Below are 22,070 nucleotides of genomic sequence, written 5' to 3' on the forward strand. Positions count from 1 at the left end.
TGTGCTTTCCTTCCATGCAATAATTAGAAGATCCAGAGGCCATAGTTTGTCAGTGGAAACCTCAGTAATTTTTCAGATTGTTTAAAAATAATTTATTGGTATTTCTGAAAATTAGCATTTTTTTAAATGATTCAAGATTAAAAAAAATTTTTTTTGAATGGCCAATTTTATTTCAATGACTGGGATGGATGTCATTTTATAAAATAGTAGTTTACCACACATGAGTGCTTTAACAACCTTTGCCAGTTCATGGCACTGTTGTAATGTTGGAATGTGAACCAGAGTCCTTCCGCACATCTTTGCATTATTGCTACTGAATAGGGCTGAATTTGAATACGGAGATTGTTTGGTTGCTTTTGTTTTGGCTTAAGAACAAACAAAAAGGAAAACTCAAGGTGGGGGGAGCTATTGGTAGTGCTGTTCACACACATTCCCTTTATGTGGTTTTGGAAGTGGAGCAGTGGTTAGCGCCTATCCCTCCTGTGTCCCCAGGGCTCCCTTTCCTAGGCAACATATTAGTTACTGTGACATGACAACGGGTCATACTGGATCCATTTTCTCCTGAACTCTGTGCTCACTCTTCCCAAGATCCATTTCCAGAAAGTCTTCAGGTGTGTCTTGTAGCATCTTCCCAGGATGGTGTTCTGTCTTGGTTTTGCCTTGATGGTGATGCTGGCACAGTCCCTTTTTACACGGTCTCACCAGGGCCAGGCACAGGGCAGCCACGGACATGCCAGCTGCGCAGGAATAAAAGGCCCGGCTGTAGATCTTGCTCTGGTCCACCAGCAGACCTGGGAGAGAACACTGGCACCGTCAGCACCATCATTAACACACCTGACCACCTTACCTTCCCCTGGGCTCCCATCCAATCCAGAAACTTCTCAGTTTCTCTGCCTGACCTACCCTCTTATTTTGTTTACTGATTTGTTTTGTTTTTGAGGCAGGGTTTCACATGGCAATCCTGTTCTGAATCTCACTGTGTAGTTCCACCTAGCCTTAGACTCACAACCTTAGACTCACAACCTTCGTGCCTCAGCCTTAGGGCTGGAATCACAGGTGTGAACCCCCATGCCAGCTTGCCTCCCTTCTTTGAGTTTTCGGAAGGAAACATCCTGCGAAAGGCAGAAATCTGCCAGACTACTGAGCAGAGCAACACGCAGCATACTCAGCATCTGTGAAATTAGGCTGTAAGGTATCGACTTTTCTTCCCGGGCTAAGTCTATCCTATTGAGAATGAGAAACAGGACCGATAGATGCCTGTTTCTTTGAAAAATTATTCTTAATGGAAGACCTGCATTGATTTCACCTTCAGGCATCTTTTAACAGGCAAGATTTCCAATCACAAGAATTTTAAGGACCTATCAGAGCTGAGATAAGAAACACTATGTATCCCGCCAACAAAGACTATTCTATACTAATCAGTTAAGTATTTGCAGTACCTTTACGTTCGTTCTGAGTTCTTAAACACCTTCTCTAAGAAGGGAAAATGACCCAGCTGAAGCAAGAGTTTGATGCATGAGTTTGAGGCCAGGCTGGACTACATAGTGAGTTCCAGGTTGCCTAGGTTACAAAGAGCCAGTTAGCTCCATTATAATGCCTAAGAGTCAGATGAATGATAAGATCAGCTTCCCTTCTAGCCTTAGATAAGGGAAGATGACAGAAAATACCTGGGGGAGGGGGGTGTAACTTGGACTTGCAGACAGATTGCAGGGTTCTAATTCTGTCACTGATTCACTCTGTGCCCACTGTCTTAAATTTTGGGCTGTCTAGTGTCCTCCTAGTCAAACCAAGATGGTTAACTCTTGTTATCTCTAATCTTGGGAGCTCTAAAATTCAACTGAAGTGTAAAAATGGAAGTAGATTTTAAAATCAGTCCCACATAGGAAGCTAGCACAACTAATAACATAAAAGTAAGCAAGCGTTTGCATTCTGTGTTTTTAAACTTCCTGCCAGGTGCCAGTGAGATGGCTCAATGAGTAAAGGTGATTGTTGCCAAGCCTGATGACCTGAGTTCAATTCCTGGGTCCCACATAGTAGAAGAGAACTGACTTTTCTAAGTTGTCCTCTGACCTCCACACGCGTGCCACAGCACATGTACAACCACACACCTACACACAGAAATAAATAAGGAAAAAACAATTTAATTACCTGCCAGGGGTGGTCCTGCCAGCCCTGCGATGCTTTGAATGAAGACATAGACTCCAGCCGCTGAGGACATCTTCTCAATTCCCACGACGTCATCCTCTGCCAGCAGTGGGATGTGGGTCCCTCCTATTGTCCCAACCATAATGCCAAAAAACACACTACATGACATGAGACCCCAGAATTCAGTAGCAAAAGTAAAGGCGAAGAGAGACACTGTCAATAAAACGACACAGATGAGTTCGATGTAGATCTTGCGGATGGGCTCTCTGTTGAGGACAAACCCAGCTCCGATCCTTCCAAAAACTTCAGCAATGGCCATTGTAGACAGTAAAAACGCAGCACGGTCAGGGTCAATGCCTAGGCTGATGCCCAAAGGAATGATGTACAGGGAAGGTGCAAAGAATCCCAGTGTGGCAAAGAGACCAAACAACGCGTAACAAATGAAACTTTGCTCTTTCAAAACAGAAAAGTCCAACAGCGGAGCTTTCGTCTGGCTGTGCTTGGAGCCAGCCATCAGCATCTGCTGCTGCTCGGCCTTAGCTTCCAGCTCTGTGTTCGCTTGACTAGGCACATTTTTTGGTGAGGTAGTTAGTTCTACTCCTGAGTCGATGGAGTCTATTGAGGTTCGAGTTTTCTCATTTTCAAGCATATACTGCACTTCTTTCCGGGGTTCATGAGTGATTATTTTTGGTGACCCTGGTCCTCTGATGATAATTGGTCTTAGCAGGGCACCACAGACTATGATGTTCAGCTGCAACAGGCCCACGAAGAGGAGGCTGTATCTCCAGCCGATGTGTTCCTTCAGAGCTGTGATGGCTTGAAGGCACAGGAGCAAAGAAGAAATCCAAGGTCAGTGACAGACTCCAGACCCAAAAGGCAACAGCCGGACAAATATGGATGCAGATTTAGCAATAGACTTAGTATAGAGTTAGGGCAACTGTAGTGCATCCAGACTGTGTGTGTGTGTGGGGGGGGGTGAGCAAGAGGCCAGGGGCCAGAGGGCAACGTTGGGTGTGTTTCTGAGGCAACAGCCGGACAAATATGGATGCAGATTTAGCAATAGACTTAATATAGAGTTAGGGCAACTGTAGTGCATCCAGACTGTGTGTGTGTGTCGGGGGGGTGAGCAAGAGGCCAGGGGCCAGAGGGCAACGTTGGGTGTGTTTCTCAATTGCTGTCTGCCTTTTAAAAATGCAATACTGGATTGAACCTAGGGCCTCATGCTCCAAAGACAAGCTCTCTACCACTCAGCTAGTCCTACCCACCTGACTTTTTGAGACAGAATTTCTCACTGAACCTAGAATTTGACCAAACCAGTGAGCCCCAGGGATCCACTTGTTTCTATCTCCCAGTGCTGTGGATACAGGAATGTGCCATCATACCCAGCTTTTTATGGGGTGCTGGGATCTGAACACGGGTCCTCATGTTTGCATGGCAGGCACTTTACCAATGGAACCGTCTCCCCAGTCCTCTAGACTATCCTTTATTCTAGAATCTGGTGCATTTTATGACTGAATAAGAAGAAAATACACACATTTATATAGTACAAAAATTGTCAGCCTGAGTTTCCAAAAGAGCTTTGGACAGTGTTTTCCAGGTAAAGGCCTAAGAAGTGGAATACGTCTGTAACCTACATCAAAGTTCATCAAACAATAGGCCACAGGCCAAACCTGACCCACTGCCTGTTTCTGTTAATAAGCCGGACTGGAATCCAGCCACACTTGCTTACATAGTCCGTGGATGCTTTTGTGCTGAGACAGCAGAACTGCGTGTTTGTAACAGAGACCATATAATCCTCAAAGCTGCACAAATCCCCAGGGCTGGGGATACAGCTTAGTGGTAGAGCACTCGCTTAGCATGCAGGAGGCCTTGGGATCTACTTTCCAGTACCACAAAAATGAAATGAGTATTTTTTATTTCATTACTACCTGACCTATTATAATTTGCCAACTTCTCAGTTGCATCATTATATATCCTACTCATTCACTAAAGCGAACTAAATAAAAAATAAGATAAGGAACTGGAGAGGTGGCTCAGCAGTTAGGAGCACTGGCTACTCTTGAGAGAACCTGGGTTCAGCTCCTAGCACCCACATGGTAGCTAACAAAACTGTCCATAACTCCAGTTCCAGGGGATCTGATACCCTCTTCTGGCCTTTGCAGTCAACAAGCATATATGTGGTACATACACATACATGTAAGCAAAACATTCATATACATAAAAATAAACAAAATTTAAATAAATATGGTAAGAGGCAAATGCTTATAGATCTTGACTTCTAAGCCCACCTGCTTTCCTGAGTTCTAACTCAAAAGCGTAACTTTCCCTTTTCCCCGTTTCTGTGTCTTCTCTGGTCGCCGGCCACTCTCCTGAGCATGCTTGCTTTGACACTCTGAGCCTTTTCACTATTTTCCTCCCCAGCAGCTTGTAGACTTATGTGGTACTGGGATCAAACCCAGGGCTTCATGAGTGCTAGGCAAGCATGCTACCGACGGAGCCACACCTTCAAATTGTGTTCAGATTCTTCAGGAGCTTACAGTCAAGGAGAACAGACAGTGACTTGGTTGCCAGAAGATGGGCTTACCAAGAGCCCCACATGCGTGAGAAAGCGGCACTGGCCTTCTTTTATTCTTAAAAATATCTTTTAAATTATATTTTTTAATTGTATGTATGTATGTGGGCATATGTGTGCCAAGGTCTGCATGTGGAGGAGGTTAGAGGACAACTGGAAGGAGCTGGTTCTCTCCTTCCACCATGTGGTCCCTAGGGATCAAACTCAGGTTGTTAGGCTTGGCAGCAGGTGCCTTTACCTGCTGAGTCATCTGGCTGGCTCTCGTACTTTGTACTGTGATTTCCTCAGACCTCTTATTTCCCTCTTAATCTGGAAAAATTAATACTTGCAAACTAGTTTAGGCGTGGGTGTTTCTAAGTGCCTTGTACTCATCTGGTCATAATAGGTCTAAGTTTCTTTCTCCGTGTAATGTTTTTTGAGGGCTAACCATGGTGCCCGGTGGTGGCTGAAGAGCACAGTCTCCACCCTCAGGGCACTTGCAGTCCACTGACTTCCCCCCTCAATATTTTATTTAGAAAAAATTGAAACCAGCAGAAAAATAGAGAGAATGGGACCCATACACTCCATCTTCACCTAAAGCCAACCATTAACATGATCTGTATTTGTCTATGTGTGTGTATGTATGTGTGTGTGTCTATGAAGCTATAGATCTATGTGCCAAGAGTGGTGGCATGTGTTTTTAATCCCTGCACTCAGGGGGTACTCTGTGAGATCAAGGCCAGCCTGGCCTACATAACATGTTCTAGGTCAGCTGGGGCTACAGGGAGACCCTGACTCAAAAAAAAAAAAAGGAAAAAAAAATAGTAGCAGGCTGGGGTGCAGCACAGTGGAACAATGCTTGCCTAGCATGCATAAGGCCCTGAGCTGGATCCTAACATCATGGAAAGGGAAAGGGAAGAGGAAGAAAGGAGGAGTCCAAAGGTTTATCTGTCTGCTATTTTAGTTTTCTTATAAGTCCTCTTTCTTTCTTTCTTTCTTTCTTTCTTTCTTTCTTTCTTTCTTTCTTCTTTCTTTCTTTCATTTCTTTCTTCTTTCTGTTTTTGACACGGAGTCTCCCTGTAGCCCTAGTTGGTCTGGAACTTGCTGTATAGACCATGTTGGACTTGATCTCACAGAGATCCACCTGCATCTGCCTCCTGAGTGCTGGGACTAAAGGCATGTACCACCATGCCTGGCTGTAATTTACTATTAGCATTAAATTAGGAAGATGAATCAATGATTAAAAAATTTGCTGTGAGATTATTCATATGCATATAAGAAAATTTATTTTATTGACATAGCTTAAACCTATACCTAATGGAGGTTTTTTGGAAGAAGAGAGGGATAATAATATACATAGTCCAAATCATTAAATAATTTTGAATTATTTTTGCATGTTTTAAGAAAGCTTTACTACTGAATGTGTACCATTTTTATGTAAACTTGGACTAAGATGAAAGTGGTATGAATTCCTAACGTGGGAAGAGAGAATTTCCTTAAAATGTGCTGAAGAAGTGAGCTAATAGCATTTCAAATGCATAGAATTAAGTCACCCACACTGTTGGCCAAAGTCAGCAGAACAAGACCAGAGTAACTTCCCCCATCCCCTCTAATAAACCACTGTCATTCACGTACCTGGTGCAAAAGCGAACACGGCGAAGCATTCTCCCGTAGAAGCCACTGCAGTGACTGCTGAACGCCTTTTGTCAAAGTACTGTGACAGAATGGTGACAGTTGGCAGAAAACTAAAGCAATACCCCAAACCTGTGGATGAAAATCAGAAAGGCCACTGAGAACTACATGCTGACTGATCCCGGGAGGATGCGGGCAGAAAGCTGGGGCCTTTGTAGAAACCCTAAGTTCTAGGAGTCCAGTTATTCATTCTGCAGGGATGGGACAGCAAAGAAAATGGGTTTCATCAAAGGTCTGGAGGAGCTGGGGAGGTAGCCCAGTTGGTAGAGTGCTTGCCCAGGATGCACAAAACTTTGGGTTCAATCCTGAGTACCACAGAATACTAGGCCTGGTGGCATACACCTGTAATCAAAGAATTAGGAGTTCAAGGACATCTTTGACTACATAGCCATTTTAAGGCCAGCCTGGAATCGATGAGACCCTGTCTCAAAAAAGAAAAAAAAAGCAAAAGCTGCGGAAGTTATTTTGGGACACTAAGATATAAGAGCTATTTTCCAGAAGGGCCCCTCTCTGAACCAATTTATATTCATAGTGAGAAAAAATATTGATAAGTTTATAAGATTTATATTTGGAAATAGGTCTTTTGGACTGGAGAAATGGCACAGCCTGTTAAAGGCTAAGGCTAACAACCAAAACATGGAAATAGGTCTTTTTCCTGTTTTATTTTGAGCCAGGGTCTTGTTATGTAGCCCATGCTGTCCTCATGCTCACCATCCCCCTGCCGGAGCCTCCTGAGTGCTGCGATCACAGGCATGTACCATCATGCCTAGCTAACTAAGTCTTTTGATATGTACTAAACTAAAGATTTTAAGTATGCAAAGCTGTAATGAAATGCTTCTTCTAATCTTATGTGGTTATTAAATAATAAAAAAATTTAAGTATGCAAGTTTCGTACGTATATCACCTACCATCAATGTATAGACTCCTTTTTAAAGGGAAAAATATCTTCTTGAATGCCCAAGAATAAGTCTAGCACACAGAACCCTCCCTTTGTGGCCCTGGATGCTCAGACCCTGATCTATGAAATACTGACAAGAGAACTCTGAAAACGATGCACTTTGGTTTTAAACTAGAGCAAAAGAAAAGTTATATCATGGGATTCCCCCCACCCACTAAATCAAATAAAACCTTTTAGACACTCCGCAGTGTGTTTCTGTGTGGAGCCTGTATCATCCAGTTCAAAATCAATGACCTCAAGACATTATTAATTTGAAAGAAAAAAGGGAGGAGAAAGACGACTTGGATTCACTTTCCTCCCTTCCCGTCCTCGTTCTTCAAACGAAGCATCTAGAGTGCTGGAGCCAGGAGAAGCACTCACCCGAGATGATTCCAATGGAGATGTACATGTGGTAGACCTTCTGGGAGAAAGACGCTGCCACCATCCCTGTGCTGATAAGCAGGCCTCCTATCATCACCACCAGACGGTGTCCAAAGCGGTTGCTTAGGATTGTGGAGAGGGGAGCTGCCGGAAAAGGAACAGAAACTGACCTGTGAACTCAGGCTGCCACGTGGGCTTTGCTGCGATTCCTGCCCGCAAGTCCTGAACTTGCAGGGATGATGTAAGACACTTGGAATATTTCATGCAGTGGCTACTGGTCAGGCCATCCACAAGTTACTTTAGTATTTGATTAAATTAAAAACACAGAGCTAGGCCTGGTGGTACAGGACTGCAATCTCAGCCACTTAAGAGGGTGAGGTAGGGGGATTGCAAGCTCAAGGCCAGCATGGGAAATTTCCCGAGACTCTCTTTCAGAATGAAAATTAAAAACAAGAAACAAGGTTGGGAATGCAGCTCAGTGGTACAGCACTTGCCTAGCATGGACAAGGCCCTCGATTTCAGAGATAGAGGTGACAGACAGATAGACATATGATAGATATAGATAGATAGCTATAGATAGATGATAGATTTTTAGATAACCTATACTTGATAGAAAGGGTAGGAAGGAAGGAATTTTGTTGGAATTAGTCTATATATTAGCTTTGTTAGTGATTAGAATGCAGCCTTACATATTAACTTTTAAAATTACATGTATATATAGATGTATATGGGGGGTGGGGGTGGGTCAGAGGACAACTTGTGGGAATCAGTTCTTCCTTCCACCATGTGGTTCCCAGGGATTGAGCTTAGGTCTTCAAGCAGCAAGTACCTTTACCTGCTGAACCATCTTGTAGCTATAGATGCAGTCAGTCAGCCTTGAGCCAGTATGTTAGTCTAAGCTTTTATAACTAGAATGATATAATTTAGAATTACCTTATGATACAGTATTTTGAATTAGAAATTTCTTGTTGACTATACTGTTATTTTTTGCTTATAAAGAAACTTAACTTGAGGTTTTTCCATTTTCTTATTTAGATGATCAAATGCAAAGTTTTGGTTCTAATTTATTTAAATTATCTTTCTGGATACAGAAACTTTCCACAATTTAAAAAATAAAATATCTTAGCAGGGTGGCACTCCAGAGGCTGAAACAGGAAGATAGAGAACTGGAGGCCAACCTAGGCTATATAGCAAGACTCTGACACAAAAATCAAATCAAATGTCTTAAGAATTAAAGTGGAACTAAAATCTATTTTGTGAAATTTATAAGACATAGTATCAAGACAAATACAAGAAATTCTTGCTCTTCCCAGTGGGTGTAAAATGGTAGAGCAAACTGGGTATGTGGCGCACGCCTTTAATCCCAGCACTCGGGAGGATCTCTGTGAGTTCAAGGCCAGCCTGGTCTACATAGTGAGTTCCAGGCCAGCTGGGGGCTACAGGGAGACCCTATCTCAAAAAAACAAAAACAAAAAAAGTAGAGCAGCCTTTTTAGGATGTTGTATGATTAGAAAAAACACACTTTTAGAAAGGCTCTAACTTGAGCAGTAACTACAGAGGTCATGTTGCATGCTAGAATGAAGTCAGGGAAGTTTATGGTCAGCCTAGCTGGCTTTCTGAGGTGAGTTCAGCAGCTGTTCTCTCAGGAAAGCCTTGGCATTGCCTCTCACAGGCAGATGAACACCAGATCTAGTGTGTAGACCACTGCAGAACAAATGGAAGCCAGCATGTTAAAAATGGCACTAGACTCCTGTTTTGTTTTATGAAGTCGGACCCAGGAGTATCGTACTGTGATGCATTAGTGAAGTCTTTTAGAGAATCAGGTGTTTGGAGTTCAGTGTCTCCTGAAAACATTTATTTTTGTCATTTTGGGACTAGGAATGTAGCTCAGTGGTAGAACTCCTGCTTAGCACAAACATGCACAAAGTCCTATATTCAGTTTCCAGTACCACAGAAAATCAAGAAAAAAACATATAAAATTATCATCTTTTGTTGCAGTAATCTCTGTAGGTGATCATTTCTGGGACCCTCATAAAGAGCCCCAAATCCATGGGTGTTCATGTTAATGGCACAGTATTTGCATGTAACCTATACACAACCTCCTGTGTGCCTATGTCGTCTCTAGATCACTTATATTCCCTAATATAATGTAACAGCATGGAAACCATTGTTATACTGTGCTTAGTACAGAATAATGACAGGAGCATTGTTAACCATCATAGGCCTAACATCACAGCATCTGTCAACAGCAGTGAAACATTTTCAGTCTGTGACTGGTTGAATCTGTGAGTGAGGAACCCTAATATACAGAGGCTCACTGTGTAGCCCTGGGCCCATCCCAGCTTTCTTCTCCATGTCCACACTGAACCGTTTCTAATCTGTGACCTTAGCATGTCTTTTTATAAGATCAGAGCCTAAGTATGGTTAAGTACTTAAAAAAAAAAAGAGGAATTTGTGTGTTATCCTCGTGGAGGGACCATGCTCACCTTCTGTGTCTGCTCCAATTTTAGTACACATGCTGCTGAAGCCAGCGCCTAGAGACTTTGAGATGCTGCTTCCTTACACAATGACTATTCTTGGAGAACTGGGCTCTACCACTATCTCAAAGTGCTCTACACAATCTTAACAGCATGAAGATTATAGGCATCTTGGTTTTGGTTTTTGTGGTGCTAGGAATCGAACGTAGGGCTTTGCACATGCTAGGATGTACTCCACCACTGAGCTATCTCCCAAGCCCCAGATGGTAGATTTCTAATATGAGTGTTAAGCTAAAGGCAGTGGTTTAGCAACTGCAGTCTTTTATTCTTACCAGTCCCCAGCCCTCTGAAACCAAATCCCTCAACTGAGGCAAGACAGTCCAATAGGACAGATGAGGGAAGGGCAGCATAAACATAATGACTCCTGTCAGACAGTTGTGCAGATCAAAAGAGGCAGGTGTTCACATTATGCTTGGGTTAAAGATGCACTAACCTGTAAATGTTAACACAAACACACATATTGATACTATCCATGAGATACTGCTGTTGGATTCATCAAAGCTGTCCATTAAATCATTAAAGAAGACACCAAATGACTTGATGATTCCATAGGTAAAGACTTCAATGAAGAAAAAAGAAACAGCTACTGCCCAGCCCCATCCTCCATCAGGCACTTGAGTATACACACTGGCTCTGGAACAAAACTTAGAGTTCTTTTGGGTCATTCTCAATCTGAAATAAAAAGATGAGAACATTAATTCAGTCTAGCAATAGCATGAGGGTTGACGATTCTTCTCTCTCTCTCTGTTTTGTGAGGCAGGATCTCATGTAGCCCAGACTGGCCTCGAACTGGAACTCCCTATATAGGTGAGGGTGACTTTGAACTTATCTTCCTGCATCCAACCTCTCAAGTGCTGAGATTAAAGGCACATGCCATCACATCCAGCATATTCTAATCCTCTTTAGCAAACATAACAGACAAGAACCAATTCTCACTTTTCTTAGGTTATTAAATATTTAAATCATGTACACTATAGTCTTTGGACAATTTTATATCTGTCTTTGAATTATACACAGGATCCACAGAGAACTTGGAAACAAGACTTCTCTGACACAGTTAAAAGGCAGAAGCAATAAACATGTACAGGGAACCCTAGCAGAGTGTTTGGAGGCCCTTAGGGCACAGAATGTCCATCAGACCAACTACTGATGCTGATACTGAAGAAGAGAAGCGAGGTAAAAGAAAGAATGAACCGACTACAGCCCAGTTTTATTTAGAAAAGGGAAGTTAAAGGGCAAACGCTGAGAGGGGGTTCTAGCACCTTCCATGGGACAAGTAGGTGTCTGGGACACCATAAGCATGTCTGCTGAGTACCTCTGGCCATTCAGGGGCCATCCAGCCAACCCTTTCTAGCTCCCACTTTCCCCTCACCCAGCATGTTCTGACTGTACTTTTGGTGTTCCGTGAAGATGGACCTGTGCCGACAGAAGGCAACTTTAAGTCCGAATGTGGGAATTCTGTTTTCTGGGAAGAATCACTACTAGTTAGCAACTTCAGGACCCAGTGACTAATGAGGTATTAACAAACCTTCGAGGCCCTGTCTGCACTCCAGTCAGCTTAACCCAGTTACCTCTGACCTCACTAGGTCTTTCCATTCAAACTGCAACACATACAGAGTAAACAGTCCTGAGCCTTAAGTAAAGGACACTAATTTAGTCATGCAGGGAGGCTGGGTTAACCCTAGTCTTCATGATTAGTTACTTTCCTAGTTGTTGTGACAAAATACCCTGACAAAAGCAACTTAAGGAAGGGTTTTGGGGCGGGAGAAATGGCTCAGCAGTTAAGAACACTGACTGTTCTTGCAGAAGACCTGGGTTCGAATCCCAGCACCCACATGGCAGCTAACAACTGTCAGAAACTCCCGTCCCAGGGGATCCGACAGCCTCATCTATCCTCCGCGGACATTGCATGACATGGGTGCATTTACCTACATGCAGGGTGCATCTACCTACACACATACACATAAAATAAAAATAATATATAGAATTTTATAAAAAAAGAAAAAGGAAGGAAGGGTTTCTTTGGTGCAGTGCATTCTGGCAGGAAGTTCCTGGCAGGAATGTGTGGGTACCTGGTCATTGCTGTGGCTGTAGTCGAGGCAGAAAGCAGTGAATACTCAAGCTCAGCTCTCTCTCTCCTCTGGCACCACCCACATTTGGGTGGGTCTTCCTACCTCAATTAGTATAATCTAGAAATTCTTCCTCAGATAGACCCAGAGGTTTATCTCCTAGGGGATTCTAGATCTGTCAGGTTGACAGAACTAATTATATATAAATACTGCAAAACCTCTATAGTTACATACACTTTCAAAATAGGGATATATATATTTTTTAGCCCAACTGAAAAGTAATGTTATCTATAGTAATAAATGAATGCATGATTTTAGGGCTTTTATTGACAATAAGAATTCTTGCTTTAGCTACATAGCAAATTCAAGGTCAGTTTGAGCTACATGAGACTCCATCTCAAAAAAAAAAAAAATCCCCACAAAAGCAACCAACCAACCAAAGAAAATTTAGAGTTATTTACAATTATATCATTGTGCATAGGTGAATTTCAGGATATCCACACAATCCTCCTAGCCTTGGGCGATCACATCCAGCTAACTAAGGGATAAAGCAAAGATTTTTCTTTTCTTTTTCCTTTTTGTGGTACTGAGGATGGAACCCAGGGCCTCTCACATGCTAGGCAAGTCATTTATCACTGAGCTACAGACCCAACTTGTTCTTTATTTTGAGACAAGGACTTGATATGTTGTCCTTGAACGCGATCTATAGCTGAGGCAGGCCTTGAACTTGAGATCCTCTTGACCCAGATTCCCAAGTCTCTGGGATTATAGGTGTACACTACCACACTCTGTTAGACAAAGTCTCACTGACTATTTAGGGAACCTGACAAATCGCAGTACATAAGCTTATCTATGTGCGGTAGACTTGCAATTGCTTTTTTTAATTTTAAAATTAAGTTTTAAAATTTATTCTGTGTATGTGTACATATACCACAGCTCACATGTGGCAGTTAGAGGACAGCTTGCAGGAGTTGGTCCTCTTTCCATCATTTGGGTCCTGGGGATCAAACTGAAGCCGTTTGGCTTTGATCCATGTGCCTTTACTCACTGAGCCATTCAGCCAGCCTAGACTTGGAATTTTTGGTGAGATCTAATATGCTGAATTTACTTTACAAATCTTAAAAAAATATTACAACTTTAACTTCCTCTAGGTAGTCAAACTCCACCATCTTCTCAGTGTGGGCTGACCCCAGCCAGCCAACCCAAGGACCTCACTGTTGGCCAATCACTAGTAGTGTCAGGTGGTGTTTACAAAGGACAGGAGTCTCATTTGTTGTCAGAAGTAATCAGACAAATCACCTCATCGACCAAGAACAGCTATGCATTTATATATTTTGTACATGTGGGCGGGGGGCCTGGGCCATGATGTGCATGTGGAGGTCAGAGGACAACTTACTGAAGTCATTTCTCTCCTACATGTGGGTCCAGGTGAACTGAGCAAATGCCTTAATCCTTCAACCAATCTCACTGGCCCCTATTTTACAAATTTATACAGCAGCATATCTAAGCTTAACCTCATTCAGTCCTTTGATACTCCATTGCCACAGAAGCCTAGTATCTGAAAGGCCCGATCCTCCGTTTTTATACTTAGATACTGTTAAATATTTGACTGAGTGAAACAGGGCATATGAAATGCTTAAGGAAGTGTCTGCTCTCTGCAGCAAAGGCCTTTGCATGTGGATGTGTCATGGCTCCAGAGTGTAGTCTAGCCCCATACAAGATAGTTCTTAAAGTTCCCAGACATGGAAAGCAATCCATCTATGATGAGAGTCAGGAGTGCACCAATAAGGGCGGTCTCCAAACCACTCTTCCTTTATCATTCTCTCAGAAGTCACTCTGAAGATGAGGCAGCTGGGTCAGAGAAGTGAAACCAGCATTCGGCTCATTTAGGTTCTCCCTGAGGAGGGATGTGGGTGGGAAGAAGAGGTGATGGTGGTAAGCCCGTAGATGTCAAGCCTTGGCCTTCACCAGCATCCACACGGCCATCTATTGACTTTTTCCTTGCAAAGTCCACAGACTCCTCCTTAACAGGCTCCCTGTGTGTTAGGATGAACCCTTTGGCAACACCCCCGTGTGAAGGCTTTTTTTAAATTTTTTTCCTGCTCAGACTCTCAGTGACTTTCCTCTTTCTGAAGGATACAATCCACTAATGAGCCTGACCTTCTGTGTCCCTTGTAACTGAACCCCAGCCTACTTTGATAGTCCTTTTTTCTTCTGGTTCTGAAATTTGACTCACCTGCCATGGTCAAAATGGGCTCCTGGTGGCCCTGTGGTCTTCCACTCCCTTGCCTTTGGCCCTGCCATTTTTTTTCAAGCTAGATGCTGTCTGTACAGCTGCCATGGCAACCTGCAGAGCCTTGCTCCCTCCGGTCCTCCTTTTCCATAAGGCTTCCTTTGACAAACTCAACTAAGGGGTGCTCATCTTCATTTGAGAGGGATCACTTTATGTTAGGGGGAGAGAATCATTTACTTTTATTCATTTACCTTATTTGCTCAACGAAACGATAAGCTCACAAAATATGGGTTTAATGTCTCTGATACACCATGCACAGCTTTTATTTTTCAACAAACCACCTACCACATGCCAGGCTTCTACTTTCATCATAGGGACACGACAATGAAAGAATGGAGGGTCTCCCTGGACCAAGAGACTTGATGATGATATTAAGAACCTTAAGGCTGAAATGTGTCCTATTTAAAACCATTCAGCCACAGCCTTTCCAGAGCTCAGCACATTTCAGACAAGCAGGCAGGGTGAAGTGGCCACTAGGTCCAAGGTCTAATTGGCATGATAGGTATCCAGCAAGGCTTTTTTTTTTATCCCTGAGGCAAGGTCTCATGTTACCCAATCTCAAGGCTAACTTTGAATCCCTGATCTTCCTGGCTCCATGTCCTTAATGCTGGGATTTCAAGTGTGAACCACCTTGCACAGCAATTCTTTTTGAGACAAGGTCTCCCTGTAGCCACAGCTGGCCTGGAACTCACTTATGGAGACCAGGGCTGGCCTTGATCTCCCAGAGATACACTTGTCTCTGCCTCCCAAGTGTGGGGATTAAAGGTGTGCACCACCATGCCTGCCGCATGGCAATCCTTAAGAGTCTTAATGGAGGACTTAGGACCAACTTGAACAGAAATACACTGGGATGAAATCTGATAAAGGCCCCAGAGAGACTAGCTGAAGCTTTACTTGGCCTAAAACCCTTTTGTTGGGTGGCATTTGGATGGATGGGACCCATCCCTTCCATGAGCATGAGCCCAAGTTCCTACCATCACCAGAAGGCTGGGTGAAGTAAGTCTCAAAGCTCTGCTGGCTCAGCCTACTTTTCCTCTGCCCCAACTGTTGCAACTGTTAAATGGAGTGCGATCTGTTCAACCTGTAGTCTCCAAATGGAATCCAAATTCCGGAAGGTGGAAGCAGTGAGTGAGCAGCTCATCTTGTCCACCTTCCCTTTTAAATCCTACTCACTGCGCCACACAGGGAAACAGCACCGAGAGGTAGAGGGGTTTGATCCAAACAGCCCAGAATCAGATTGTCCAAGCCAACAAAGCCAACAGACTACAGGCCAGGGAGGGAAGTCCTTTATATGCAAACTCTGAGGAAGCCATTTTTGGCAAAGCACTTTTTTTTTTTTTTGATACAGAGTCTCAGATAGTCCAGCCTAGTTTCTAATTGCTATGGAACTAAGGATAACCCTGAACTTCTTTTCTTCTTGCCCAGCAGAGACTTTCCAAGTGCTGGGGTTACAGGGATATGCGGCCACACTTGGCTCATATGACATTAGGGCTAGAACCCAGGGCTACATGCATTGTAGGCAAATACTCTACCAACTCTACATCCCCAGCCTGCCACTCTTAAAAAAACTTAAAAAAAAAAAACCTCTTAAATTTACTTATGTGTGCGTGCGTGCGTGTGTGTGTGTGTGTGTAGTGCCCATGTGGAGGTCAGAAAACAACTTGTGGGAGTTGGTTCTCTCCTTCCATCATGTGGGTTCCAAAGATTGAACTCAGGTTGTCGTGCTTAGCAGCAAGCACCTTTATCTGCTGAGCCATCTCACAAAGCACTTTTGACCTTCATATATAAAGATGCCTTGAACTTTTTAACACACAGCTGTGTGACTTCCCTCTGGGCCGGCAGTCCTCTTCAGTCAAAAGAGAAGAGTGGACTGGAGAATCTTTAAGGCATCGTCCAGGTTTGAACAGTTGATACTTTTGGAATTTAGTACTAAGTTCTATTCATTAACTGATTTCTCAGGCTGAACCTAGTGGGTGGCCCAAGGAATCCCAGCTAGGGAGGAAAGTGCAAATCTTAGGCAAGTCTTACAAACTTGAGACTACAGTAGCTGGACCTTAGTTAGATCTAATCTGTGAAGGCAGTGGGTTTTATTTTTTATATCATCATCATCATCATCACTGGAGACAGCATCTCCCTTGTAGCCCCAGCTGGCCTGAAACTCACTTTGTAGACCAGGCTGGCCTCACACTCACAGAGATCTACCTGCCTATGCCTCCTGAGTGCTGGGACTAAAGATACCCAGCAAGACAGTGGACTTTTGACTTCTGTTTATTTCCTGGGCCTCTGGAAAAGGTCAATTCTTTTTTTATTTTTTAAAATATTTTATTTATTATTTTTATTTTGGGTGTATGAGTGTATTGCCTGCATGTGTGTAAGTATACCTGTCGTGCAATGCCTGTGGAGGTCAGAAGGAGTCTGATCCCCTGGAAATGGAGTTACGGATGTTTGTTAGCCACCATGTAGATGCTGGGAATTGAACCCAGGTCCTCTGCAAGAGCAGCCAGTGCTCTTAACCACTGAACCATCCCTCCAGCCCCGGAAGATCAATTCTTTACACTTGTTTTTTGTTTTTGTTTTGTTTTTTGTCTTTTTGAGACAGGGTCTCCCTGTAGTCCCAAATGACCTGAACTCACTATGTAGACCAGGCTGGTCTTGAACTCAGAAGGATCTGCCTGCCTCTGCCTCCTGAGGGCTGGGATTAAAGGCAGCGCCACCATGCCCAGTTTGTTGTTTGTTTTTAAAACCCTGCTTTATGTCTGTGGTGATCTAGTGTGGCTAAATCCAAATACCTCTTTGATCCGCATTTACTCTGCAGCCCAAGTTGGCTTCAAATTTGCAACAATCCCCCTGCCTCAACCTCCCAAAGGCATGAGACAACCATGCCCAGCTAATTTAAGGGTTTGGGGACAAAGAAACTTTGTTTTCTTATTATTGATCAAAATAAAGGTAAAATGACCTCCCCAAACCCACTCCTAAAGAGTATCCCGTTATCAACAACACTAAGCATCCTAGGCCCTCCTTACAGCTAGCTTTGAAGACAAGACCACAATACAGGTGGGTAAAAGAGGCCAAGCCTAATTAGGTGCTATCTGCATTTTGTATCCAAGATTGCATATCAAAGCTAGGCATGGGGCACACTGTGGTCCCAGCACATGGGAGGTGGAGGCACGAAGATCAGGAGTTCAAGGTCATCTTTGGCTGTATAGCAAGTTTGAGCTTGTTTGGGCCACAAGAAACCCTGTCTCAATCTGCTCCCCCCACCCCTAAGAAAAAAGACTTGCCCATGGCAGGCTACCCACAAGCACCCACAGGCAAGCAGTCTTTCCAGCCCCAGTGCCTGGCATAGCATTTAGTATGCCATATATGCTTGCTGAAAGTTTGCTAAGCCAGCTGGGTATCGTGGCCCACTCAGACAGCTGAGGTATTAGGATTGTCAGTCTGGTTACATAGCAAGATCCTGTCTCAAAAAGCAAGTTTTTGGGGCTGGAGAGATGGCTCAGCAGTTAAGAGCACTGGCTGCTCTTGCAGAAGACCTGAATTTGATTCCCAGTGCCCACTTGGTGGCTAACAACTGTTGTTAACTCCAGTTCCAGGAGATCCAGTGCCCTCTTCTGGTCTCCTTGGGTATTGCACGAGATGGATGCACTTACATATGTGCAAGCAGTACACTCCTACACGCAAAATAAAAATAACAAATAAAATACTAAAAAACCAAACACGCCCAAGTTTTTGTTGGGCACGCCTTCAATCCCAGCACTTAGGAGGCAGAAGCAGGTGGGTGGCTCTCTGAGATTGAAGCCAACCTGGTCTTCATAGCAAGTTCCAGCCAGCTGGAGCTACAGGGAGATCCTGTCACAAACAGTTCAGCTAGGGCTACAGTAGTGTCTAACTTGTCTAAAAAAAAGCTTACTAAACAAAATGAGTCTTAGGCCACTCCAAAAGCACTGCACAGCTCATTCCTTCTAAAACCCAGTCATAAAACGAGGAAGCGCCTGACTGCAGTCATCTTCTGAGCGTTCCTCTTCCTTCTGCCATTTGCTGAGCCGAAGGCCACCTGGCTCTACAAACTGTCTGACTGCACACAAAGCAACCCAAGCCTAACTTCCGTTACTCAAAAGCCTCTACAAATTCCAGAATACAAAAATTGCTTGTTTGGTTTTGTGGTTGTATCTGATGGGAAGGGTATTATGAGTTGGCTTTGGGGGGATTTAGGTCGTAAGGGTGGCTGACAGAGTCACCCCACTTCTTGATTTTCAGTGTTCCCAAAAGGTAAACTCTGAACTGAGCTAGATTTTGATCCAGATATCTCCGTGTCCATAGGAGAAGCAATTTTTATGTGGCCTTTGACCCTAACTGGCTCTGAATCCTCTTGTTCTTGGTTCTGTAAAGGCCCAAAGTTTATCTCCTTGAAGCCCTCAGGAAATAGTTCTGCTGACCACTTAATCTCTAAATTTCATCTGAAAAAGCAGTCTTTCAGGTATTTTCCAACTGAATTCTGAGATTCTAAATGGGTTCTTGGTGGCTAATGTCCTCTTGGAAAAACCTAACAAATAAGCTGGGCAGTTCAGTTATTTTCTAGTAGCTTTTGGTTGTTTCAGTGTTTTCTTCATGAAGAAAAAAAAACAAGAGAAAGCAAAATAACCCTAGAACCAGGCCTGGTGGGTCATGTCTGTAGTCCCAACACTCGGGAAGCTGAGGCAGGAGGACTGCCATAAGTTAGAAGCCAGGCTGGATTATACAAGTGAGTTCCAGGCCAGTCTGGGCTACTGTATGGGGGGAGGGGGGTACCTCAAATGGGTATCCTGCAAGACTTTGATTGTGATTTAACTAGTTAAAAAGATTTGGCCTGAAGGCATAAAAACATAGTATTATAGGGGCTGGAGAGCTGGCTGAGCAGTTAAGAGCACTGGCTGCTTTTGCAAAGGACCCAGGTCTGATTCCCCACACCCACATGACAGCTGACAACTGTCAGTAACTCCAGCATCAGGGGGATCCAACCTTCTCTTCTGACCTCCACGCCCGGCGCAGGTGCAGCTACCTCCATGCAGGCAATACTTTCATACACATAAAAAAATAATAAATAAAATATATATTTAATTTATTATTATTATTATTTGGTCTTTTTGAAACAGGGTTTCCCTGTAACCCCAAGCTGGCCCGGAACTCACTATGTATACCAGGCTGGCCTTGAACTCAGAGATCCGCCTGTTTCTGCCTCCCAAGTGCTGGGACTACAGGCATGCGCCACCACACCTGGCTTATTATTTTTATTTTATGTGTATGTGTGTATTGTCTGTGTGTAAGTGCACCTGTGTCATGCAATGCCCGTGGAGGTCAGAAGAAGCTGTCGGATCCCCTGGGACTGGAATTATGGACAGTTGTTAGCTGCCATGTGGGTGCTAGGATTCGAACCCGAGTCTTCTGCAAGAACAATCAGTGTTCTTAACTGCTGAGCCATCTCTATAAAATATTTTTTTAAAAAATATTGCATTATCAGGCGGGCATGGTGGCACACGCCTTTAATCCCACCACTCGGAGGCAGAGGCAGATGGATCTCTATGAGTTCAAGGCCAATCTGGTCTACATAGTGAGTTCCAGGACAGCTGGGGCTACAGGGAGATCTTGTCTCAAAAAGACCAAAAAAAAAAAAATTGCATTATCAACCCTCTGGTGTTAGGTCAGTTCTGAGGGAAGTTCAGAAAGCAAGCTTTGATGGAAATGACGCTGGTGTCAGTACAAACTCGCAGGAATATCCTTCAAGGGGCAACCTAGAGAACAGCTTCCAGCAAGTTGTCTCCAGCCCTAGTTGTCCAAACCAGTCTGCATGTGGGTGAAGTTCATCTGAACTCTGTATTAAAAAAAAAAAAAAAAATCCCAACTCTAACCTGGGACGCTGTCTCAGCAACACTGAATGAATCACTAGTTACAACCAGTTCACTCATTTTGCAAGACCAAAGTGTTGAAACCCAAGCCCTTAATTTAAGTGTCTTCTCAGGAGTTCCACTGAGGAAAGTCCTGTTTTTGGAAACCACAGAAGGAAAACTCAGGGCTAGTGGTACTCATTAAGATAGTTTTTCCACTTGGCTGCATTGTTTATTTACGTACTGTCAGTTTCTGTCTTAGACACCCTTCTCTTAATTACCAGAAAGGTGTTTCTACTATATTCACATCCCCCCTTCACCCCCAATGCCACTTGGGATACGGGGGAAAAGATTTGGCATTTCTTGCAACAAGACACCTATGTCACTATGATTTGCAAAAACAGTAAGATCATGGAGGGAGAAATCTCTCAGTCCCCGGGCAGAAGCCTCCTGCAGAACGAGCTGGTATAGAAAGTGTAGCTGTGCAAACAGAACCGGTTTCCAGGTTGACAAGTTGTAATTGAGGTTCCCCTGTTGGATCCCGGGAGCTTTTTCCCCCCACATCCTCCGTGTTCGGTGACGTTTTACATGCCACCTAAAAACTTCTATCACTTGTCTGCCGAGGTGCAGGGAATGAAAACAACCCAGGAAGAAATTAACCCATTCCCTTTGCAAAAACCATCCTCCCTCGTGCCACAGCCGCACCAGCTGGCAGCCCCGGGAACCTTGGAAATTGCGCGGGACCAGCTGGCAGCCGCTAACAGTTCTGGCCATCGAGGGTGCGGGACCGCTCGGTAGGGACATCTCGCTCTTCCTCTAGGACTGCACAGTGGCCGCCTGGGAGGGGAAGGGGGTACCTCGGGGATGGAGACAGGGAGCCCCACTTTCCCTCGCGCGCCTCAGTGGCCGCCTTGCGTGCGCGCACGAGCCAGGCAAAGGAAGGAACCTCTTTGACATTTCGCTCTGCTGACGCGCAACAACTTCATGCGGAAAATGCAGGACGGCTGAGCGGGTCGCCCCAGACTCACCCCACAGTCTGGGTCTTCTCAGCCGGGTCAGGGGACGATCAAAGACCAGGCCACCCTTGAAAGTATTCCCCAGAACCCAACAGTACTAGGACCATGGACATTGAACTCTCAGATGCCCACAACTGCCCAAGAGCGTGTCATCCTAGTGGCTCGGAGCAACTCCCAACTATCACAATATTTTTCATTATAAGCTCTTCAAAATGTTAAAATGTTAAGCGCTTTCCTTGGCCTCTCCGTGCTAACAAAATTAAATAAAAAGGCCCCAACACATTTTTTTTTAGAAAAACCCCAAACACATCAACAAGCCATACCCCCCAATCAAACTTTTAAACATGTAAAATAATAAAACCAACTCACCAAGTTAGAAGGGAAGAGAATAAACCCCAAAAGGCTCCCAATAAGGCGGAGACTTGGCCTCCCCCTTCTTATAAGCCGCTCGGGTACATCAGAAAAGGTTTAACCCTTTAGGGCGTGGGCCTGAGTCTCCATCAAGTTGGCTCCAGCCGCAGAGCCCGGAGCACCCTGGCCCCCCACCCAGTCCAGCCTCGGCCCCCACCCCCGGGCCACACCCGCCCC

General features: G+C 44.2%; 2 protein-coding genes across 4 annotated transcripts in view; one reads left to right on the forward strand and one right to left on the reverse strand.

Moving 5' to 3' along the window:
- Arsg (arylsulfatase G) overlaps positions 1 to 22,070 on the forward strand; it is a 155,589-nt gene that overhangs the window by 17,444 nt on the left and 116,075 nt on the right. The gene's annotated exons all lie outside the window — the stretch shown is intronic.
- Positions 7 to 22,070, reverse strand: Slc16a6 (solute carrier family 16 member 6). Its single transcript, XM_008843213.3, has 6 exons — positions 21,852 to 22,070; positions 10,677 to 10,915; positions 7,707 to 7,850; positions 6,332 to 6,460; positions 2,149 to 2,961; positions 7 to 791 (listed from the first exon to the last, which is right to left on the reverse strand). Exons 2-6 carry the CDS (start codon positions 10,906 to 10,908, stop codon positions 541 to 543), a joined length of 1,569 nt encoding a protein of 522 aa, XP_008841435.1. The 5' UTR covers positions 10,909 to 10,915; positions 21,852 to 22,070; the 3' UTR covers positions 7 to 540.

The sequence above is a fragment of the Nannospalax galili genome, unplaced genomic scaffold (genome assembly GCF_000622305.1).
Source record: "Nannospalax galili isolate Female #2095 unplaced genomic scaffold, S.galili_v1.0 scaffold781, whole genome shotgun sequence".
Classification (NCBI taxonomy): Eukaryota; Metazoa; Chordata; class Mammalia; order Rodentia; family Spalacidae; genus Nannospalax; species Nannospalax galili.